The sequence below is a fragment of the Nycticebus coucang genome, chromosome 11 (genome assembly GCF_027406575.1).
Source record: "Nycticebus coucang isolate mNycCou1 chromosome 11, mNycCou1.pri, whole genome shotgun sequence".
In the NCBI taxonomy this organism is placed as follows: domain Eukaryota; kingdom Metazoa; phylum Chordata; class Mammalia; order Primates; family Lorisidae; genus Nycticebus; species Nycticebus coucang.
In genome coordinates, this window is record NC_069790.1 from 109,823,738 (window position 1) to 109,845,689 (window position 21,952).

A 21,952-nucleotide genomic window follows, 5' to 3' on the forward strand; every position below is an offset into this window, starting at 1 on the left:
CAACTGAGACCACAAGCATGCACGAACCCACCTGGCTAATTTTTTTTTTTTTTTTTTTTTTTGTAGAGATAGAGTCTCACTACATTGCTCAGGCCGGTCTGGAACTCCTGGCCTCAAGCAACCCTCCAGCCTTGGCCTGCCACACAAGCATGAGCCCATGTGCCCAGCCTATGCAACAATTTTACTGTTCCTTTACTCCAGCAAAACACTGGACTGGTCTCCTGAGAAAAGGCTCAGTGAGGACTCCAGGCCCTTTATTTCACACATGCAACTGAAGTTGTTGTTCTCTATACTTGCCATCACTGTCCTCAGGTACAATCTGTAACACCACACTTGCTCTGGACACAGCCGCCAGACTCCTCCTTCACCACGGGAAACTTCTGACAGACCAATAATTTCAAGATTTCACCGTGAACTCCTAGATCACTTCTAAAGTCTTAGCAACACATGTCCAGACTCTCATCCCTCAGTGTTCTTTACACTTCACCTTGAGGACTCAGGTGTCCTGCCCTCTGGCGCTGTCTCAAGGCCAGCTTCTAGCCCACTTCCCTCTCCCACCACCTACACCCTCATCCACACCCCTGCTGTGGTAACTGATCTTCATCAGCTTTTCAAATGGAGCCCTCCTGTCCCTCTACCTATGTGCCTAACTATCTATTGTGCTGAAAAGTCCTGATAAATTCTAAAAGTATGGTTTTTTTCTTATATAACTCACAATCTCAAATATCCAGCGATGCCAACTTTGATTTAAGATTCTACAAGTTCGGGGGCGGTGCCTGTGGCTCAGCGGGTAGGGCGCCGGCCCCATATGCCGAGGGTGGCGGGTTCAAACCCGGCCCCGGCCAAACTACAGCAACAACAACAACAAAAAATAGCCGGGTGTTGTGGCGGGCACCTGTAGTCCCAGCTACTCGGGAGCCTGAGGCAAGAGAATCGCCTAAGCCCAGGAGTTGGAGGTTGCTGTGAGCTGTGTGAGGCCACAGCACTCGACCAAGGGCGATAAAGTGAGACTCTGTCTCTACAAAAAAAAAAAAAAGATTCTACAAGTTCGGTTGGATATAGGTCTCCTCCAAAGCTCACGTTGAAATCTGATCCCTGGTGCTAGAGTTGGGGCCTGGTGGGAGGTGTTTGGGTCATGAAGGTGGATCCCTCATGAATGGCTTGGTGCCCTCCCCGGAGTCAGGACTGAGTTCTCACTCCATTAGCTGCTGAGAGAGCACGTGATCGCTGCACGCTAGCTACCCTTCACCTTCTGCCATGAGCAGACGCAGCATGAGGCCCTCACCAGAAGCAGATGCTAACCCCAGGCTTCTTGTACAGCCTGAGAAGCACAAGCCAAATGAGCCACTTTTCTTTATAAATTACCCAGCACCACGCTTCTTGTACAGCCTGAGAACCATGAGCCAAATGAGCCTCTTTTCTTCATAAATTACCCAGCACCATGCTTCTTGTACAGCCTGAGAACCATGAGCCAAATGAGCCTCTTTTCTTCATAAATTACCCAGCCTCAGGTACTCATTTACAGCCACACAGACTGAGATACCCAGTGGGCAGGTCGGTCAGTAACATCTAATTCCAGCGTCTTTTCTAGGTGACTGCTAATCAGATTCATATCTGGACCATACAACCCTGATAATAAGGAGTCTTCACTTTAGCTAACATTTTCAATTTCATTTTTAAAATTACTTTCTAGGCTGAGCACAGTGGTTCACGCCAATAGTAACAGCACTTTGAGAGGCCAAGGTAGGAAGATTGATTGAGGCCAAGAGTGCAAGACCAGCCAGACGCTATCTCTACCAAAAAAAAAAAAGAAAATAGAAAAATTGGCTGGGTGTGGTGGTGGGCACCTACAATCCCAGCTCCTTGGGAGGCTGAGGCAGGAGGTTCACCTGCACCCAGGAATCTGAGGTTGCTATGAGCTATCATGATGCCATGGCACTCTAGCCGGCGCAACAGAGTGGGACCCTGTCTCAAAAAAAGTAAAAACTAAAATAAATAAATAAAATTACTTTCTAACTAAAATCACGTATCTTATATAGCCCATTGGAGAAATTTCGAAAAACACACACAGAAAAGAATAAAATGAAAATCACCTGATCACCTGAAACTCGACCAACTGAAGAAAATCACTTTCGTTCTTTTTTTCCCATGAATTTCATATTAATACTTGGATTATAGGGTAGCCTTTTATAGCTTCTCTTCCCTTGAGCATGTTTGTATACCATTCATTTTTTTAAATGGCTACATAATATTCCAACATGTACAGATCTACTATAACTTATTTACACATGCCCCCTGATTCCTGGACACCTAGGTTGTTTCAACATTTTCATTCTTAAAATTAAGAAGAGCCTCGTACTGCATTTACTACACAAATCCTTGTCTGCACCCTCATATGTGGTCTCCCATAGAAGAAGACAAGCAGAATAGACTTGTACATAATCTTCACATGGCACCCAGATAACTCCATTAATTTTCACAAATCCATATTCTTCCGTAGGAAGTCTGAGCATATAATTTAACACCGTATTACACAGTTTTATGGTGCCCTCTGTTTTATGTGCATAAGTTAGCCCATACGCAGACCTTGAGCTCCACAAAGCTAGGTCTGTTACATAAGACAAAGCTTTTATGATATATTTTAATTTTTATTCTTTGTTTTATACTTGTTTAATGGTTACTCCCAAACTTCTCCATAACTTAACTGCATCTGGCGAAGAACAATTTTAGAAACTTAAGAACCACGTTTCCGGGAGGGGAAACAAAGAGGGAGTGAGAACACATGGGAGAGAGTCAGAGAATCATGATGCAACTCTAGGCAAAACTGCCACACACCCCTCCACCCAGTAATACATCTTTCTAATGCCTCTTACCCACTTACTTCCCCACCTGGCCCGCCAGGCCACACCCTGCCCTTCAGAGTTCTACCCTGGTGTTTTGTTTCCAAAATGCTGTAGCTCTAAATATCCCATTTTCTTTCTTTTTTTTTTTTTTATTAAATCATAACTGTATACATTGATATGATCATGGGGCATCATACACTGGCTTCATAGACCATTTGACACATTTTCATCACAATGGTTAACATAGCCTTCCTGGCATTATCTCAGTTACTGTGCCACAACATTTACATTCTACATTTACCAAGTTTTGCAAATACCCCTGTAAGATGCACCACAGGTATGATCCCATTTTCATAGCTCGACAAGTCAGCAGTTGGTAAAAAAAAAAAAAAAAAAGAATCCACATAATTCATATGGAAATGGAAGTAAATGACAGCCCCAACCTCCAACTTTCTGGAGTATGTCCATTTTAAAAGGGGTCACTTTTTGACTCAAACAAATCTGTCTTTTGTAGCCTGTCTGCCAGTTTACCAAAGTGAAGACGATCTGGGGTGAGATGAGACAATCAGATTGGCAGGAGGCAGCGAGAATGAAATGTTAGAACGGTGGACGGAAAATTTCCTTCTTTCTGATCTCTTCAGGTCTCTTCCAGCTGAATAACTTCTATGATGCTCTCAAGAGTAGTTACCATTCCATAAAAGAGGCTACATTTTTGTTAATTAAAAACTACTCTTTAAAAACAAGGTCACGTGATAGAGCATGGCAACCTAGTAACACAGTTCTTCTGCTTTGCTGCCCAAGGTCTATGTTATACCAGCCACTTACTGAGGGCTTGGTATGTAATTTGTCTAGACCAGCTGAACTGATATGTGCAGCCATATTCAGTTGCTACCTAATACAGCAATCAGTCAAAATCAGAATTTCCTCCTGGCATTTTAAATCTGCATCGAAATAGAGGATTTTAGATGGTCGGCATGCATGCTGCCTCTCCTCTCCCCCTCCTTCTTTGACCCCTTAGAGTACCTGCACCACGCTGTTGCCTGCTGTGATGGTGGCCCTTCTCCACATCCGCCTTCTGGTGGGAACCTCACTGAGCAGCTGAGCCAGTTTGCGCTCCATCTCGGCTTGAAACACTTCATTCTGGAGCTGCTTCTCCACAACACCCAGGAGAACTACATTTGAAAGGAAACACACACAGCACCCAAAACAAGTTAGTGGTGGAAAGAAAGAGAGGGTGTGTGTGTCTGTATGTGTGTAAGAGAGAGAGAGAGCAAGTGTGAGCACACTTGAGAGAGGGTGAAATAAGTGCAGAATTACTGTAAAATGCCAGTCCCTAGATAAGGGACATTAAAATGGGAAAACGTGAGTGGGAAGAGGGAGAGCCCAGGAAATACAGCTTTTATCCATGGCTCCAAGCTCTGAGTGTTACCCAGACTGGTGGCCAGAAGTCCCAGGGACTCTGCTCTGCAGGAGCTTTGGAAGGAAGAGCACCTACCCAGGATCAAATATTCTGTCTCCACTTGTGTCAGAACTTCTGCAAACAGTGTGAGTTCATATCTTTGTCTTAAGACTTGGACTCAAACTACATTGAAAAAAGGGTGCCCACCTATCTTCAGTTACCTGCTTTAGACAAGATTATCTAAGCAGACAATCAGCTTCTCAGTGTGGTTTTGGAGGTTGGAGCATGTGGTTGGCAACCAGGACTGGTTTCAATTCTCTTTGAGATACGACCACTGGCAAGTTACTTAATCACTACATAAATTATCTGGAAAAATGGGACTAATGTATCATCCTAAGAGATGGGGCCTTTATAGGAAATATTGTGCGTTAAGCAATGAGAACTTGAAATGTAGGTCCAGGAACCCCCTAAAGGGGACTAAAGCTACTCTACACGTTCTCTCTCACACCACGTGGCTGTGCTGCCCAAACGCTGGCCACCTGCTTAATACGCAACTGTCTGTTAGACTTTCGTGTACCAGCTTAGAAAACCCTGATCTCCAATGCCATAGTTCTGAATATCTGAACCAGTCCCCAACACAAGCAAAAGCTTCCTATTTTCTCACCAAGCCACCCTGCTTGTTCTTATTCAATCAGATAAATAATACTTCAAGGGAGAAAAAAAAAAAAAAAAAGGTCATTGCTTCTGAACCTCATCTTGTTCTGGGTCAGAGGATTGTCAGTTCCTATTAGACTCTGCCCTGGGCTTGATGTATGAATTTTAAAGAAAGCCAATCCTTTTTGTGCCATAACTCAGTGGGATACATTCCCACAGCCAAATGTGAATCCCTTTCTCATTCATTCTTTGCCAAGAATTTAAGGTACATTTTGCCCTAAATTTAGGAAACAGGAAAGGCAGTATCCTTTTCAATATGCCCACACAGACTTCATCTTCTTACAGTTTCCAAAACATTACATAAGTTAAACATACCTGTTCTGACCCAAGAGGACTTCAACAGCTGAGATAAGTTGAGCTGTGGGTACTGGAAGGCTACAGAAGGAAAAGAGAGAAGGAGAAAAATCTATTTAAACAACATGATGTTTACGACAAAGTCAGACCACATTGTCTTTCCTATACTACTATTTAGCTCTGAACTTAAAAGAACTAAATGCCAAATTAGCATGAAAATACAGGGAGTGGTAGTTTCTGAGCACACTGGTCTCAAGGAAGAAGACAGGGACAATAAGAAATAAAGGGCTGGCTCAAGCCACATCACAGGACACTGCTGCACAGAGAGGTCAGTGCTCCTTCAGACGTCACCAGTCTGGAGCAAGGCATCCTCTCAGTGTGCTCCTCACAGCTCCAGGCCTGCCCAGCAACGACTCAGGGTAAAGAGCCTGGACGTCACACAATCCTGGTGTACTCTTGCTGTTGAGCAAACTTACTACCTTAGCCATAAGAGCACTAAGCACAACTTTAAGTTGCTATTTGTAAATAACAATTTTTTGGCTCGGTGCCTGTGGCTCAAGCGGCTAAGGCGCCAGCCACATACACCTGAGCTGGCAGGTTCAAATCCAGCCCAGGCCACCAAACAACAAAAATGGCTACAACCAAAAAATAGCCGGGCGTTGTGGCAGGTGCCTGTAGTCCCAGCTACTTGGGAGATGGAGGCAGGAGAATCGCTTCAGCCCAGGAGTTGGAGGTTGCTGTGAGCCGTGATGCCACAGCACTCAACCCAAGGCAACAGCTTGAGGCTCTGCCTCAAAAAAGAAAAAAATAAATTTATCCCTGTCTACTTTTATATAGAATAACTGGTAAAGTTATTGTTTTTAGTTTAATTAACAATAGACTGGGGTGGCTCCTGTGGCTCAAAGGGGTAGGGCGCTGGCCCCATATGCCAGAGGTGGTGGGTTCAAACCCAGCCCTGGTCAAAAACCACAAAAAAAAAAAAAACAATAGACTGAAATACATTAAAAATCATTAGGCCATTTGGTTGTTTCCTTTTGAAAAAGAATTTGATACGTGTATATTTTCTGCCTAACTTCAACCCTGGATTCTACAGGGTTTTGAAGTAAAACGTTCCTCCCATCTCCCCTGCTGCTTTCACGTACCACGTGAATCTAAAGAAAGGTTTTGTTTTCATTTATTATTTTTATGTTAAAATTGACACAGTAAACTTTACCCTTTATGGCAGGCAGTTTTGGTTAATGCATGAAGTTGCATAATCACCACAATGAAGATATAGAAAAGTTTCATCATCCCCCTTTCAAATTGCCTTCTGCTACCTTTTTTGTAGTCAAACTTAGAAAGCTCCTATCCTTCACCCCAGATCTGTTCTCCATCCCCACAGTTTTGTCTTTTTCCAGAGTTGGGGAACTTGTTAACAGTGCCCCTTTACTCTGAGAAGAGAATCATAGACCCCCCTATTATTGGGTAAGGAGTGGGTAAGGAGGGCTTGTGAAACCCCCTGGTTTGAATGTGAGAAATTCCGATATTATCTCATTTATATTCTGGAGTTCAGTCCACTATTTCTTTGAATGAAAAGGTCTCAATGAAATTACTCTGGATGATTCTATAATGGTACATACATGCCCTTGCACATTTATCCAAACCCAGAGAATGCACAATGCCGAGAGTGAAACCTCACGTAGACTGTGAGTGATGACGACGTGTGGGTGCAGGTTCATGGATTGTTAACAAATGTGCCACTCTGGTGGGGGGTGTTAATGATGGGGGAGGCTGTAAATATGTGGGAGCAGGAGGCATACAGGAAAAATCTCTGAACCTTCCAATCATATTTGCTATAAACCCAAAACAGCAGTCAAAAAAAAAAAAGAAAGAAAGAAACCTCTAGAAAGTTTTAAAAAGAGGTCCAGCAACAGAAATATCACATCAAAGCAGCACGGTACTCACGCTCGGCAATCTGCAGCACTGGGTATCCCAGGTAGAAACTGAACTCCACCACGCTCAAGTTCCTGAGCAGTTCGCTCACCTCTGACCCATTCAAAAATCCCTGCGCGCTCTTAACAGCAAAAATAATATTCACTGGGCCCCGCCGAGGAGCCACCCTCGAGGAACTGATGGTGATATTCAAGATCTGAAAGGGTGAAGTCAGAATAAGCTTTGGCAATAAATTAAAACATTCGATGGGAAGCTCGATTAGGATTTCTCTCTCATGTTTTTTAAAAGGAGATAAAGTTTTTAAAGGAAGAGAAATTGGCTTTCTAACCTGGTTTCCTTTCATATGACTTTCCACGCTCGGTTTTTTGAAAATGTTTCTTACATTAAGGGAGGAACTAAACACATGTATTTAGAGCCCTCCCTCTCTCCCTCTCACCCCAAATCCTACTGAAATAACAATAAGCTGAACAAAGGGAAATAACTCCACAACAGCACTGAAACTGGAAGAAAACCAGAGATTCTGTCAAACTTCTGGAAGACGGAGAAAGGCCGGATCATACTGATATAAACCAGAACAGAGGTAACAGAGACCCAAAACACACACGGGCGCAGACCACAGCAGAGCTCAGAGGCCTCTGCCCACGAGGGCCCGGGGGCTCTGCAGCAGAGGTCAGCAGGAAGGAGATTGCAAGTGGGCTGCCACATGGTCATCAGCAGAGTTAATTAAGAGTCTGTGTTCCAAAGAGCTGAGGCAATTGCCCTCCCCTCCTTCCTGACTGCCACACCCAGCCTAACACAGAGGTGCCAGCAGCAGCTACATCTTCACCCAGAATAGCCCAAAGAATTGCTCCCTGGGGAAGATGAACTGCCTGCCTATGAGGGCTAAGACCCATGGTGGGCATGGGCTCTAAGCCAAAAGCTGGACAGAGGCTGAGGTAACTCTAGTGCACACAACAAAGAAGGGAAGAAAACCAAAAAAAAAAAAAAAAAAAAAGCGGTTAGCTCTCCCTGAGAACACACTAAAGTTTCCCATCCCCAGGGAAAAGATGCCTTATCTTAACAGTGGACAGAAGGGCTCTCTGTCTGGCTCTGACCACGTCAAGAGTCCTGCATGGACACAGCACCTGGCACTTTGAAGAATTCTCCCATGAAAAGGAGGGGCTGGTGCAGAAACAGACCCCACAGCTGAAGACGAAGCCACATGCGCTACCCACACAAACAAGCTGGTCCCTCATTCCTAACCACCAACCAACCGTCTCCAGACACTTCTAGAAACTAACAACACAGAAGCAATGAGCAAGGTGGATACACAGAGCACAGACTGCAGGGAAAACTAAGGGAACTTAGGAAATGGAGGATAATTTCTTTTTAATTCTAAATAACGTCTACAGAGAGTTTCAAGGTGACATTCGAGACGATCCCGCATCACTGCAGGACAGGCTGCAATGAAAAGGGAGCAAAGAGCAATGAAAAAAAAAAAAATGACTGCTGAAAGAAAAAAATGCATAGAGGGACTGAATAATACAATGAACACAGCTGAAGACTAAATGACTTGGAGAACAAAGTCTAACAATTCTGTAAAAACAGAGAATAAAAGAGATGGAAAGTATGAAGAAAAAATAAACATGGAAGGTGGATCCAGAAGAGCCAAAATTGACATCCATTTCAGAAAGAGAACATGAAGAATGGAGATGGGAAAAAAGAAATGTAGAAACATCCGCAGTTTCCATACACACTTACAGGGCCAGTCCTGACTGTGGCTATGCCGTGTCAGGAGCAAAACACTGCATCCCCCGGTATTCCATAACGTGGGACTGCCATTCCACGGAGGCATTCCCCCACTGGATATTAGATTTTTTGGAACATTCTTGTATTTCCTGCATATGGTAATCTCTTCAGCTCAGCCTATCTGAGCTCCCTGGGGATCGCTGCTCTACAACCTTCACAGACGCTTAGCCCATTCGAGCTGCACAGACCCTGTCCCATAGGAAGGGATGATCCCAGATTTCCTCCACTGGAGAGAGGAAAGCACATCTTCAGTGAAACGCTAGGAAGTATATACCCCTGTGAAGGCTAAAGCATTCCATTCCGCCTTCAGCGCCGCTCTCACCTGCGCTGTGAGGTTGTACGTCCCCTGGTGGTGCTTTCTCACTTCAGAGAGAGCTGTCATCAGGCCCTTCTCGATGCGCTGGGTGAAGTTGCAGAAGCCAGTGTCCACACTGGGAGGCACAAACTGAAGTACTGAAAAGAAGGACAGCCATCAAAGGCCCACGACAAGGTACTTCTCATGTATTAAGGAACAAAGAGGGGGAAAAAATAGTATCTAAGTCAACTAATTCATCCACAGCGTGGGATGAAGCCCTGTGATGTGCCATTTCTATGTATATATTATCCCACTGAAACGTAGAAGGAGCTTTGTACCAAGTGAATACAGGCAACATGAAGGCGACTGGAATCATTTTAAAATGTTAAAATACCCAGGATAAAATGTGAGCATCAGAGGATGCAAATGACTGAAACATTTCCGATACATATAAATTCATCACTGATGAACACTTACGTATTTATGGGGGAAAGTGACAGGATATCTAGCATTGCTTTCAAACACTCTAACGTCTTCGAAAAAAGTTCATGGCGGACAGACAAAACAAATTGTTAGTAGTACCAGCTACTTGGGAGGCTGAGGCAAGAGGACTGCTCAAGCTCAAGAGTTTGAGGTTGCTGTGAGCTATGGTGATGCCATGGCACTCTACCTAGGGGAAAAGAGTGAGATTCTGCCTCAAAAAACAAACAACAGGGCGGCGCCTGTGGCTCAAAGGAGTAGGGCGCCGGCCCCATATGCCAAAGGTGGTGGGTTCAAGCCCAGCCCTGGCCAAAAACTGCAAAAAAAAAAAAAACTAGGGCAGCGCCTGTGGCTCAAAGGAGTAGGGTGCCGGCCCCATATGCCGGAGGGTGGCGGGTTCAAACCAAGCCCTAGCCAAAAACTACAAAAAAAAAAAAAAAAAAAAAACTAAATTAAAATGTTGGTGATGTTTTAAGCTTAGTGATGGGTATATGTGGACTTAATATGTTTTTCTCTTGACTTTTGCTTATATATTTGAAAATGTTCCTAATAAAAAGGTAAATACCATATACTAAGGAATTTTACCAGTAACTCTAGGGGATGTGATGATATTGTAGACAGATGTATACGTATGTGTGTACATATGTGTGTGCGTATATATACACATTAAATAGTCTATCTTTTAGAAGCATGGCTGAAATATTTATCAATGACATGCTATGATGCCTGAGGTTTACTTCAGAATAATGTGAGAGGAGGGGAAGCAGAGATGGGTATAGATTTGAAAAGACTAGCCAGGAGCTGAAAATTGTAAAAGCCACACCAGGGGTACACATGGGTTCATTAAACCATCCTCTGAGCTTCTGTGGATGCTTGAGACTTGCCATAATAAATAATAAAGGGCATCTTAATTAAATGATAAATTTAAAAAATGGTTCTCAATTTTTTTAAACTTTTTAAAAATAAAATTAAATCATATTTACAAATGAAAACAACTATGCTCCGTTGCCTCACCTGTTTGAACGTGGAACCTGGACTCCGGCACCAGGAAAGAAGGTTTCACAGACAGGATTAAAGGAGACTGATCACGCATCAGTTTACTGTTGATGAGTACATTTATGACTGAGATGGCTGTGTAAACGAAAGGCCCAGATGTTACCAGAAAAGTGAAGTCAGTGAATAGTTCATAAACCTGGGGAAATAAAAAATACAAAAGACAATTTAAACTTAGAAGAACTTGTGTTAGCAGAATAAATAAAGTAAGAAAATAAACTGGTAGTTTCCAGCAAAGGAGTGGTGCTTCATAGATGATCACTTTATTTTCGTTGTTCGTTTTACTCTCTGCCAACCTTCTCAAAACAGCAGGGAGTTACAAGAGAAAGAGCAGTCAATCACTTGAAATGAATAATGAGTTATGGAGAATTCAAGGTGCTTGTTGTATTTAAGCCACATAGGAAAGGGGACACATGCCACTGAGCAGGACTGCCCAGCCTGTCCAAAATAAATACAGTAGGAGTCTCTTAACATAATTTTTAAATTTCTAGTGGCCACATTAAAAAACATAAGAACAGTCTAATTTTAAATGCATTTTATTTAATCCAATGTATCCGAAATATTATTTCAATGTGCAGTCAATACCAAAAAAACAATTGAGATAGTTTATGTTTCATTTTTCACTTCATTTTCGAAATCTGGTGTGTTATACGTACAGCACATGTAAATTCAGATGCACCCCACTTAACAGCCACCCGTGCCCCTGGTTCTGGAGGTCACATCTCTGATAAAGCATGGCTTTCTAGGCACATCAGGGAGGAAAAGATCTGGGACTGTGTCTCACTAAGTACACAGAAAGATATTCACGTACTCACTCTAAAATCTTATTTAAACTCAAATCCAAGTCCTTTAATGGACATTAAGGAAAGCAAAACACTATGGCCCCAGACTCTGCCACCTCTGGCCTGAGAGCCCTTTTGTTCCAACTCTGCCAACATCTCCCCAGGGACTATACCTGACCTTGTCTGGGGTTAGGAAAGCCTTCCCTGATATGGCAGCATTAGAGTGGGATGAGTAGGAACTAACCAGGACTACGGAGGGAAGAGAGGAAGGCGGATGATTCCGTAGACACCATCACCTGCCTCCAGCCCGCCTCCAGGCCCTGTCTGCCCTGGTCCCATCAGGACTCATGCTCCCCGGGACTCACCTTCAGCTCCACTGCACGGTTGAAGTGAATCCTCAGCACTTCTTTGATGGATGTGATGATGTACTCCTGCACGGCTCTTTTGGCCAGCACTACAAACGAAAGCCAACCATCAAATGCATTTTAGTGTCACTGTGAACAATGATGGCGTCCCAGTTCCAGACCCCAGCTCCATGCCAGAGTATGTTAGCAGCTGCAAAAGTCTCTTTGTAAAATAAGGCCCAGACCAGGTCAGAACAGAGCTGGAGGATCTAACTGCTTCTGACTACTTACCGAGGAGTAGCAGGGAAGACTGTGACACCACCAGGTGAACAGCGGGGACACTGTGCACAGAACCCCCTTTGCCTTTGGTAGGTAAGATTAGGAATCAGGCACTACAACCCAGCCAGGGGACAAGGAGCTCCTAGTTCTTATTTTTACCTGGACAGATCCAGGCTGTCTCCTGGGTATGGCCCTAATGGTAAAACATGAGGCTTTAAAAGCTCTCAGGGAAAACACACACACACACACACTTTAAAAGGCCTTAACATGTTACTCAACAAAACTAGATGATGTCTTTTTCTATAAAATGAGGTCTCCTATCTCATATTTTCAAAGCAGAAGTTGAAGAGTTTTTACCACAAATAAAATCGGGGGAGGAGATTTTCACAATTCTTATGTAGGAAATAAAATACCTCTCATACTAAAGTCTAATTCTATTCAAAGATTTTCATATTTAAGATGCTTTACATAAGAATCTATTCTAATATGTGGCAGGCACCTGTAATCCCAGCTACTCGGGAGGCTGAGGCAAGAGAATCACCTAAGCCCAAGAGCTGGAGGTTGCTGTGAGCTGTGATGCCACAGCACTCTACCAAGGGCAACAAAGTGAAACTCTGTCTCAAAAAAAAAAAAAAAAAAAAAAAAGAATCTATTCTAATAAGTAAGCACGTTTCTCAGTTGCTCTTTTCCCCATTGTTTTTTTCTTACCTTGGCCATAAACTTCCCATAAGGTAAAATTGCAGTATCTTTGATATTATTATTCAGTTTCACATTTCCTTATTTTAAATTCTAAAACTGGAAAGAGAATACTCTTTATCCTTCATTTGTTAAAAAACAAATGTTTAAGTAATATTTGACAGTTTTTCCTGTGAATCAGTGATCCAAATGATTTTTAAAGGGGGGGCTTCTTTAGTTCATGAGCCCATTAGAATGAATCCATAGCCCATCACCTTGCTGGGTCACACCAACTCAGCAAGGCCCACACAGGCTCCACGGGGAACAGAATATGGTGTGGACTCTAAAGGAAAGACAAAATGTGTGGGAAGGGGAGGGGAAAGGGCAGAAAGCAGGACAGGCACCGTGTGTAAAGAAGCAAGCGAGGGTGGGGGGAGGGAAGCAGGAGGAGAAAGGGAGGAAGGAGAGAAGGAGAGAGAGAGAGGGTCTCAACAGCTGAACTTGGAGAGGAGAGGCAGAGTGGGAAGTCAGAGACAGAAAACGATAATGAGGAGAACAGGAAGTTCACATTGCAAGGAGCCGCCTACAACTGAAGGAATCACTCAGGAGCTCCTCCCCAGGGCAACTCTGCACGGCCCCCAGGGCCATCACTGTGGCCTCCGCCTCTGATAGCTAATCTGAGTAAGATGTGAAACTGCACGTGGGGAAACAAGGACCTGAGTCTTTGGGAAAAGGGATCTTCAGCAAAGGAATATCTTGCAGATGTTTCCCAAAATGTCCAGAGCTAACAAGAGAGAGGCAAAGGAGACCTCCAGAGGGGATGCAGAGTCAGAAAGGCTCTGTGCGGGCAGGGCAGCCACCTGTCACAGGCTGCTCATGGCCAAGGGCCTTCCTGAGAGTCCACCATGGACCAACAGCATCCAGGGTGGTCCTACTTCATTCCAGAGCTCCACTCCCTCTCTGGACTCTCACTAATGGGTAATTACTACAAAGAAACCAAGGTCAAATCTAAAGGAAGACTGGAAATGAACCATCCTTCCTCTGGGTCAAAGGTGTCACGGAAAGCAAAACATGGCATTTACCTCCACTAAAAAATACAGTGTAACAGTATGGACACCCATGCACAACTCTGGACATTCACTGAAACTATACATTTTCAGCGGGCGCAACCTTCACTCCAAAAAGCTGTTAAAAACACCCAAATGACAACACACACTACTCTCCGATTTCACATTCTTCCAACCCTGTCCCTGATCACCCCAAACGGGCGCTCCTAGAGAACTCTAAGCATTTTTATTGCAGCCACCAGAAAAACATGGCTCTGAGCTCCTACTAGGATGGGGCCATGGCTTATTCATCTGAGCATCCCTTAAAACTTCTAGAAGCATCTCACACATGCTAAATACTCAATAATCATTCATCACATGAATTAGCAAGTGGTTCCCTTTGGGCTATGGGGAGCAGGGGCTACTCAGAGGGGGCTCTGCGGCCCGCCTCCCTCAGCACGGAGGGAGAAGACCAGGCATGTTCTCTCACCATCTCCCCTCCATACTCTCCACTCCTTCCTGGTCCACTCCTCTAACTCTTCTGCCATCTTCTCCGCCCGTCTTCCCTCTGTCCTCCGCCCCCACCCAAATCAACCCCAGAGCAGGGTTTGTCAGCATTAGGTCCAGCTGCTGGACGTCAGCCCTGAAGGAAGTCTCCTCAAAGAGGCATGTCCTGGGCTGTCTGCCAGTGTGCTGTGGTCACAGTGGCCACACAACTCAGGCTACAGTCAGGAAGAGGAGCAAGCCTGTGACCGGATTCAGGGGAAGTTTAAGCCACTTCATTTTTCCTTCCACAGGATTCAAGTAACATTTACAAGAATCGACAAGAGCAAGGTGCACCCATCTTTCAAGGATGAGCAAGAATAGTAAATCAATAAAAAAAACTGCAAGGGCAGCCCTTACACACTTGACCAGCTCACTGCTTGAATGAAACATGGAAGTGTTTTAATTGTGTTATCTACACAGCCGGTGGGTTATGAGTTCCAAGACCAAAGATGCCCCCAAAATCTTCTAGGGCTCATTAAAATCTTTGATTTGCTCTTATTACAACTACTAACATGTAATATTCTGTGGGTGCTTCCCATGTGCCAAGCACTGAACTAAGTATTTTACACACACTTACGCATTTAAATCTTGACAATAACCCAATGCAATAGGTCCCACCATCAGCTCTAATAGTTGAGGAAACAGAAGCTAACTGTCTGAGAACCCACGAAGGCAGGCACAGCACGGAGGATCGCATCCCAGGAGTTACCCCAGCCCAGTGCCTACACGTGACCGTGACATTCTGAATCTCAGGAGCACTGCACACATGCACCTTAGAAAGTCCAGCCCCTCCCAGGGAGAACCAGAGACTTACCAGTTGTGATCAAATAGGCATCAGGAATGGTGATATCACACACATACGGGGGCTTGGCAGTAGCCAGCGCTGGAGTGTCCACCGTTGCTTCAAAAGTGAAGGTGGTCACAGGACGCAGGGAGGGAAGGGGGGGTGCAGCAGGGCTCTCCCGGGAGCTCTGACCCGTGGTGTTGCTATTCAGGGTGGTGTCAGTGGGCAGAGCAGTGGCAGCACTGGTGTCAGAGGAGCCCGGCTCAGCAGAGGTGTTCGGGTCCATGACAATCAGCTCTGTCGGCAGAGGTGAGGGGGTCCCCTCAGAGACAGACGAGGATGCAGATGACAGGTACACATCGGTGAATAACGCTGTACTGGTGGGAATGGCTCTGGAGAAAGAGGCTGAGACAGACGAGTGGCCATCTGTGGCACGGACTCTGTCATCAGAAGGCATCAGAGTTGAGAACAAGGAAGACTCAGTTAAAACAGGTGTCACAGGGAAAGCCGTCGACGTGACATGAGTCCCAGCAGTCAGGATGCCGAGGACAGGCTCAGAGCTGGAGGGCACCAGTGTGGTGACTACAGATTCACAAGAAATGAGTGAAAACTCAAAACAGGAGGTAGTTTCAGTGACAGCTGAGGTAAAATGAGCTTCAGAATTTGTCAGGGAGACCTTTGATGCTTCAGGGAACTTGGGAGAACCAGAGGGAAAGCCTGATGGTGGTGACGTGTCAGAAGGACTCGACAGGAAAGTGGCAGGGTATAAAGGCAGGTCTGAACTCGGCCAGAGCTGAGGAAACTCGAGACTTGTGGAATTAAGAAGAGAAGGCTGAGGTGACCACAAATCCATAGAGCTGGACAACGGGAATGCCTCCACCAAGGGAGAAAAAGACTGAGACAGGGAGGGTGACGAGTCACCTGACATCAGAGACGGAGAAGCAAGTGCTTCCAACAGGGAAGGGACGGAGCTGCTGAACCCCAGAGGGGGAGTTGAGGAAAAGCTAGACGCAAAATCCAAAATGCTTCCGGGTCTGTGTTCTAAAATAGTGGTAGCTTCTTGGTCAGAGAAAAATGAAGGCTCCACTGAAGGAACCAAACTATAAGAAGGAAGAAGACTCGGGTCTCTGATGGCAGCCAAGGGTGTGTTTTTGTTTGCTGTGACAGAGAGAGATGAGTCCAGGAGAACGCTGGTGATGACCGAGAAAAACGCAGGGCTCACGCTGGGTGGCACGGCGTAGGCTTCAGCAACAGAGGACGGGGCAGCAGTAGGACCAGGCGGTGCTGGAGCAGAGAGGTGGCTGTGGGAAGGGTACACGGGCATGGTCACAACCCTGTTCATCTCCACCTCACCTGAAGCGCCAACGTCTGAGATTTCCACAGTTCTAGAGGAAAGTGAGACGATGGGTCTCGAGGGGAAAAGCGTATTGAATTCTTGAGGGTCTTCCTCAAATTCGGTGAAGTCCTCTACGACACTGCTCGGTGGAGTCACGCTTCTTTGCTCCAACATGGTCAGGGACAGGGGTTCCGCACCATCCCCTGATCCCACGTCTTTCTCCACAAGACTGGTGGCCGGAACTTGCCGAGGTGACAACACGCTGCAGGACACGCACCAAGTGTAGGGCCGGAATGGAGACACTGGGCTCAGCACATGAGGGTCGTCCACGTGACTAAGGACCGCTGAACTGCCAAGCAACTCTGACATTTCACTGGAGTCACTGGGAAGAAAGGGGTTGTATGAAACATCAGCGGGTTGGGTCAAAAAGGGTACAAATGCAAGGGGAGCTGAAAACCAGGCAGAACGTGGACTGCTGAATGCAAGGGCAGTGTGTGACGCCGCCCCGGCAGGGGACGCTCTTGGAGAGATGGCTTCTTCCAGGCTTTGACTCAACACAGCGCTCACAGGAGGGTATCTAACTGTACTTGTGGCTGAGACCTCCTCTGGAGGTTGTGAGACCTCCCCCCAGGAGGGGAACAGGTGGTGGGTAAAGCTGTCGCCTACTTGTCGAGGCACTGAAGACCCAGAACTAGAAAGGACGGGGGTTTCCGCTTCCTTTGTTACAGAAGCCACAATCTCTGGCAAAGTCCTTCTTGATAACTGACTGTAAATATCAGGATGATAAAGCACCAAATTCCTGGTAGGAGTTGGAATTATGCCCTCAGAGGTGGGAAAAGCTGATTGAAAGGCGCTGAAATGAGTGCGGGGCTCAGCGTGTGCTGCTGGTTGTTGCACTGGGGTCTGCCAGGCTGATGTCACTTCTTTATCTTGTGAAGAGGTCACGGGTGATGCCAGAGTGAGCACGGGTTGTGAGGGTCCCTCAGGCAGCCGTGGCGAGCTGACTCTGGTATACTGCACTGCAGAAGCTACCCGGAGGGTGGCCCAGTGAGCCTCTGGCAGGAAGTTATCCATTTCATCTTCATCCAGGGCCACCTCATTACTTGTCATTGACATGTAACTAGCCACAAAGATGCTGTGATCCGCTGTACTTTGGGTCCGTTTTCCTTGGTTAAAAAACGTAGTGGCAGATGGAGAGGGTGTGACATGGAGAGAGCTGCTCTGCTGGGACCCTGGGGCAGTTTCTGTTAAGGCCACTTGTGCAGCACTGTGCATGGGGCTTCTCTTCAGCATGAGCTCCTCGGAGGAGAGAGAAAGATTGTGCTGTTCCGGAGAGAGCTGATCTATCAAGAAAATCAAAGCTGGATTAGTCATACATACTGCTAACGTTTTGTTTCAGGAGTGAAAATTCATTCATTCAACAAACATCCATTCGCTGTGGATGTCCATGACCCGTAGAAGTTAAACAGCTAGCTGGAGGCCAGAAATTGCCATCAAGATGATACCTGCAAATATTCAAAAACCTGAACCATTTGTACTTAAGCCGTGCAGGTTGGTGTATATACTGCATTTACATATTTTTGCCTCATATTTTCTTTTTTTTTTTTTTTTTTGTGGTTTTTGGCCGGGGCTGGGTTTGAACCTGCCACCTCCAGCATATGGGACCGGTGCCCCACTCCTTGAGCCACAGGCGCCACCCTGCCTCTTATTTTCTAACAATGCAGACTCATCCCAATAGAACTGCACAATACTGGAAAAGGAGGAGCCGGGGAGGCTGTCTAGTCCTTTCTTCCCCATCCATCACATGAAGAAAGAGAGGTTCAGAGAAGGTAAACAAACCAATTACAGGGCCACCAGACAGTGGAGCTGGAATCTAAACATAAGGCTGCCTTGATGCCAAAGCCCATGAGTTTTCTTTCCATGATAGCAGCTGGCCCCTAAGAGCATGAACAAGACCAGTCTGACGGCATCACCTGCTACCCAGGGGGAGAGGTGCTCAGTTCCCCAGTGGTGCTCCCACACACAGCTCCCGAGGCCTCCCACTTGAAGGCCCAAGCCCACCCCGACTCTCTGTCCTCCCCTCCTGTGCTCTGGACAAATGAGCAACCTGCAGTTCTCCAAACCCAGATTCTCTCAGGCCTTGATGACTATGCACATCCTCCTCCCCCAACTCTCAACCTGGGTTACTCCTCCGGGTCCTTCAGCATTGATACGACCTCTTTCCTCAACCCTCCAGAGGTGGGTTAGTGCCTCTCCCCAGGCTTCTCCTTGTCATATCCCTTATTACGTCCACTGAAATTCACTGTCTGCTCATTAGACTCCCAGCACAGTGAATAACATAAAATAAGAGCTCAATAAACATCAGTGCAACGAATGAACAAATGGTGTATGAGGATACCAAGCTTTGACATGGGCCTAAGTCATCCTATTCTCCATTCAAACTTTCGTATTCTTTATCCTTGCGACAGCTGTCCTTATTCAATACACTGATGTATCCCCACCTATCATTCAAACACAACAGGTGCCTAGAGAAGCAGGACAAGTGACAGCCCAGGCACTGATGGAGGTCCAGGGCCCAGGACAGTCCACTGTAGCCCAGGCTGGGCCCTAACTGAGCCACCATCATGAGCAAGTCTCTCCTTTCTCTTCACCAATAGTCTATCAAGACACAAGTGGTATCATCTTAAATTCACATTATTTTTCCTTTAAGTGAATTATTTCTATTCTATTTCTGACAATACAGCAGACTAGAATGAAACCGTCCACTCCGGAACACTGAAGAACAGTTAATAATATAAGTTTTAAAACCTCCTTTGAAGTGACTGGATGAGCCCACAAGACAATAGGGTGAACACGCTGAGCACAAGCATCAAGCAGGGGCTGGACAGGGGCAGTGACTGGGCACTGAAGTACACAGACGGCCAAGGGGTCACTGGACCAGATGACCTGGTGCTTAGGCCACAGGGGAGTGAGGGGCAAGGATTTGGCCTAGACAAGCAGAGCACCCATCTGAAGACCATCTTCCACAAGTGGAGGCTCAAAAAGTGTCATACCCTCAGGGAAAGAGTGAACTAAGAAAAAAATATCCAGCCCTCAGGACAGCAAGACAAGTATCTGTCTCCAACAGGGTCTGGCTTGAGAACACCTTGGGCTAACTTTCCCTCCTCCCGGCTGAACTCTGCCCAATCTCTCACTTCTGTTTCCTGGGATCAGGTCCTGGAATAAAATATCTGCACATGAACCCTCATCTCAGGCTCTGCTTTCTGGGGAAAACGCAGACTAAGAGGTTTAGTCTGGGTTTAGTCTGCTGCAGGTTGAACTGTATCCCCCTAGACACCCCTGTGTTGTAGTCCTGGCCCCCAGGACCTGACAGTGTACCATACTCAGACACAGGATTATTGTGAAGGTTATTAGTTAAGAGGAGGTCATACCACAGTAGGTCCCTCATCTAACCTGCCTGATGTCCTTTTGAAGGGACAATGTGGACACAGACACGCACAGAAGGAGAACACCATGTGAAAACAAAGGCAGTGATCAGAGTGACGCATCTGATCACAAGAAGCGCCAAAGCTTGCCGGCAAACCACCGGAAGCCAGAGAAGCCCGGAACACATTCCCCCTCATAGCCTGCTGACACTCCCATCTTAGACTTCTGGCCTCTAAAACTGTAAGATAATAAATTTCTATTGTTAAAGCTCCCCTCAAAAAAAAAAAAGAGCATTGGTCTCAACTTTGACTTTGTCCAACTACTAAATACAAAGTCTCCCCAAGTTTGGAACCTATACTATTTGCATGGTCCTAGTAAGTATAGGCTGAGGATCAACATTTGAAGTGGACCTGGTCTCCAAATCATCCTCAAAAGTGCACACACTCTCAAGCCAGGTATCAGAGTATGCCTGGAGCTAGGGCTGCAACAAATATGAGCACGTTCTTAGAAATCACAAGTGAACTAAAAGTCAAGAGAAACCCCACCAAAAAAGTAAAATACAAAAATACCCATACAAACAGAATCATTTCTATAAAGACCTCAGATGTTGAAATTATCGGATACATTCCTTAAAGTATGTTTAATTCATTTGAAATAATAAAGAGGAAACTGAAAACATGAATAACAAGCAAGAGACTATGAAAACTGTCCAGTAATATTTGGAAAAGAAACAACATTTAAAAATATAAAAAATACTAAAATTAAAAATTTCTAACTCAATATACATGTAAAATAGCAATTTAGACATAGCAGAATCAAGACTTAGGGAACCGGGGGATAGAAGAAATTACTCAGAGTGGGGAGAGAGTAACAAAGAGATGAGAAACATAAAAAAAGAGAAGCTGGCCAGGCACAGTGGCTCACACCTGTAATCTGAGCACTCTGGGAGGCTAAACGGGGAGGATCTCTTGAGTTCAGGAGCTCAAGACCAGCCTGGAAAAGAGCAAGACCCCATCTCTACTAAAATTAGAAAAATTAGCCAGGCGTGGTAGTTCACACCTATAGTCCCAGCTACTCTGGAGGCTGAGGCGGGAGGATCGCTTGAGCCTAGGAGGTTGAGGTTGCAGTTAGCTACTCCAGCGTGGACAACAGAGAAAAAAGAGAAGTTATGAGATGTAGAAGATAGGCTCAGACAGTCTAACATACATTTGATCAACGTTTTAGAAAGAATAGAGGGAACAGAGACAATATTTGCTAAGAATTGTCCGAAATTGGCTTGGTGCCTGACACTGGAGCTGGCAGGTTCAAATCCATCTTGGGCCCACCAAACAGCAATGACAACTACACCCAAAAAATAGCTGGTCGTTGTGGCGGGTGCCTGTAGTCCCAGCTACTTAGGAGGCTGAGGCAAGAGAATCGCTTAAGCCCAAGAGTTGGAGGTTGCTGTGAGCTGGGACAACCACGACACTCTACCCAGAACAACGAAGTGAGACTCTGTCTCAAAAAACAAAAAAGATAAAAATATATATATATATTTTTCCAAAATTAATGACTGACACATGAATCACTTAATTCAGAAAGACCTAGAAATCTCAAGCATGGTAAATTTTTTTGAAGCCCATACCCATACACAGGATGATACCATAGAACATCAAAGACAAATAGAAATTGCAAAACCAATTACAGAAAAGGGGATAGCAATTAAATCAGCAGATCACTCCTTCACAGAACTTGAAGCCAGATGACAAGGAAACAAAACCCTCTGAGTGCTGAGAAAAAATAACTTAGACATCTTAGACCCAAATAATCAATAAAACTCTCCAACACATAAAATAAAGACATTTAGACATTTTCAGACAAACAAAAAGTGGTTACACCAACAGATGACCTCAGTGAAGGAGCTTCTGAACAAGAGTATCCTGCAAGAAGATTACCC

At 45.3% G+C, this 21,952-nt stretch overlaps 1 protein-coding gene across 2 annotated transcripts in view; it reads right to left on the reverse strand.

Annotated features, from left to right (window-relative positions):
• KIAA1549 (KIAA1549 ortholog) overlaps positions 1-21,952 on the reverse strand; it is a 147,327-nt gene that overhangs the window by 71,457 nt on the left and 53,918 nt on the right. For both annotated transcript variants that reach the window (XM_053553717.1, XM_053553716.1), the window contains exons 2-8: positions 15,285-17,933; positions 11,946-12,034; positions 10,760-10,937; positions 9,293-9,423; positions 7,195-7,378; positions 5,272-5,331; positions 3,867-4,015 (exon numbers count right to left, since the gene is read on the reverse strand). In XM_053553717.1, coding sequence (XP_053409692.1) covers positions 3,867-4,015; positions 5,272-5,331; positions 7,195-7,378; positions 9,293-9,423; positions 10,760-10,937; positions 11,946-12,034; positions 15,285-17,933 — 3,440 coding nt within the window. The remainder of the gene's footprint in view (positions 1-3,866; positions 4,016-5,271; positions 5,332-7,194; positions 7,379-9,292; positions 9,424-10,759; positions 10,938-11,945; positions 12,035-15,284; positions 17,934-21,952) is intronic.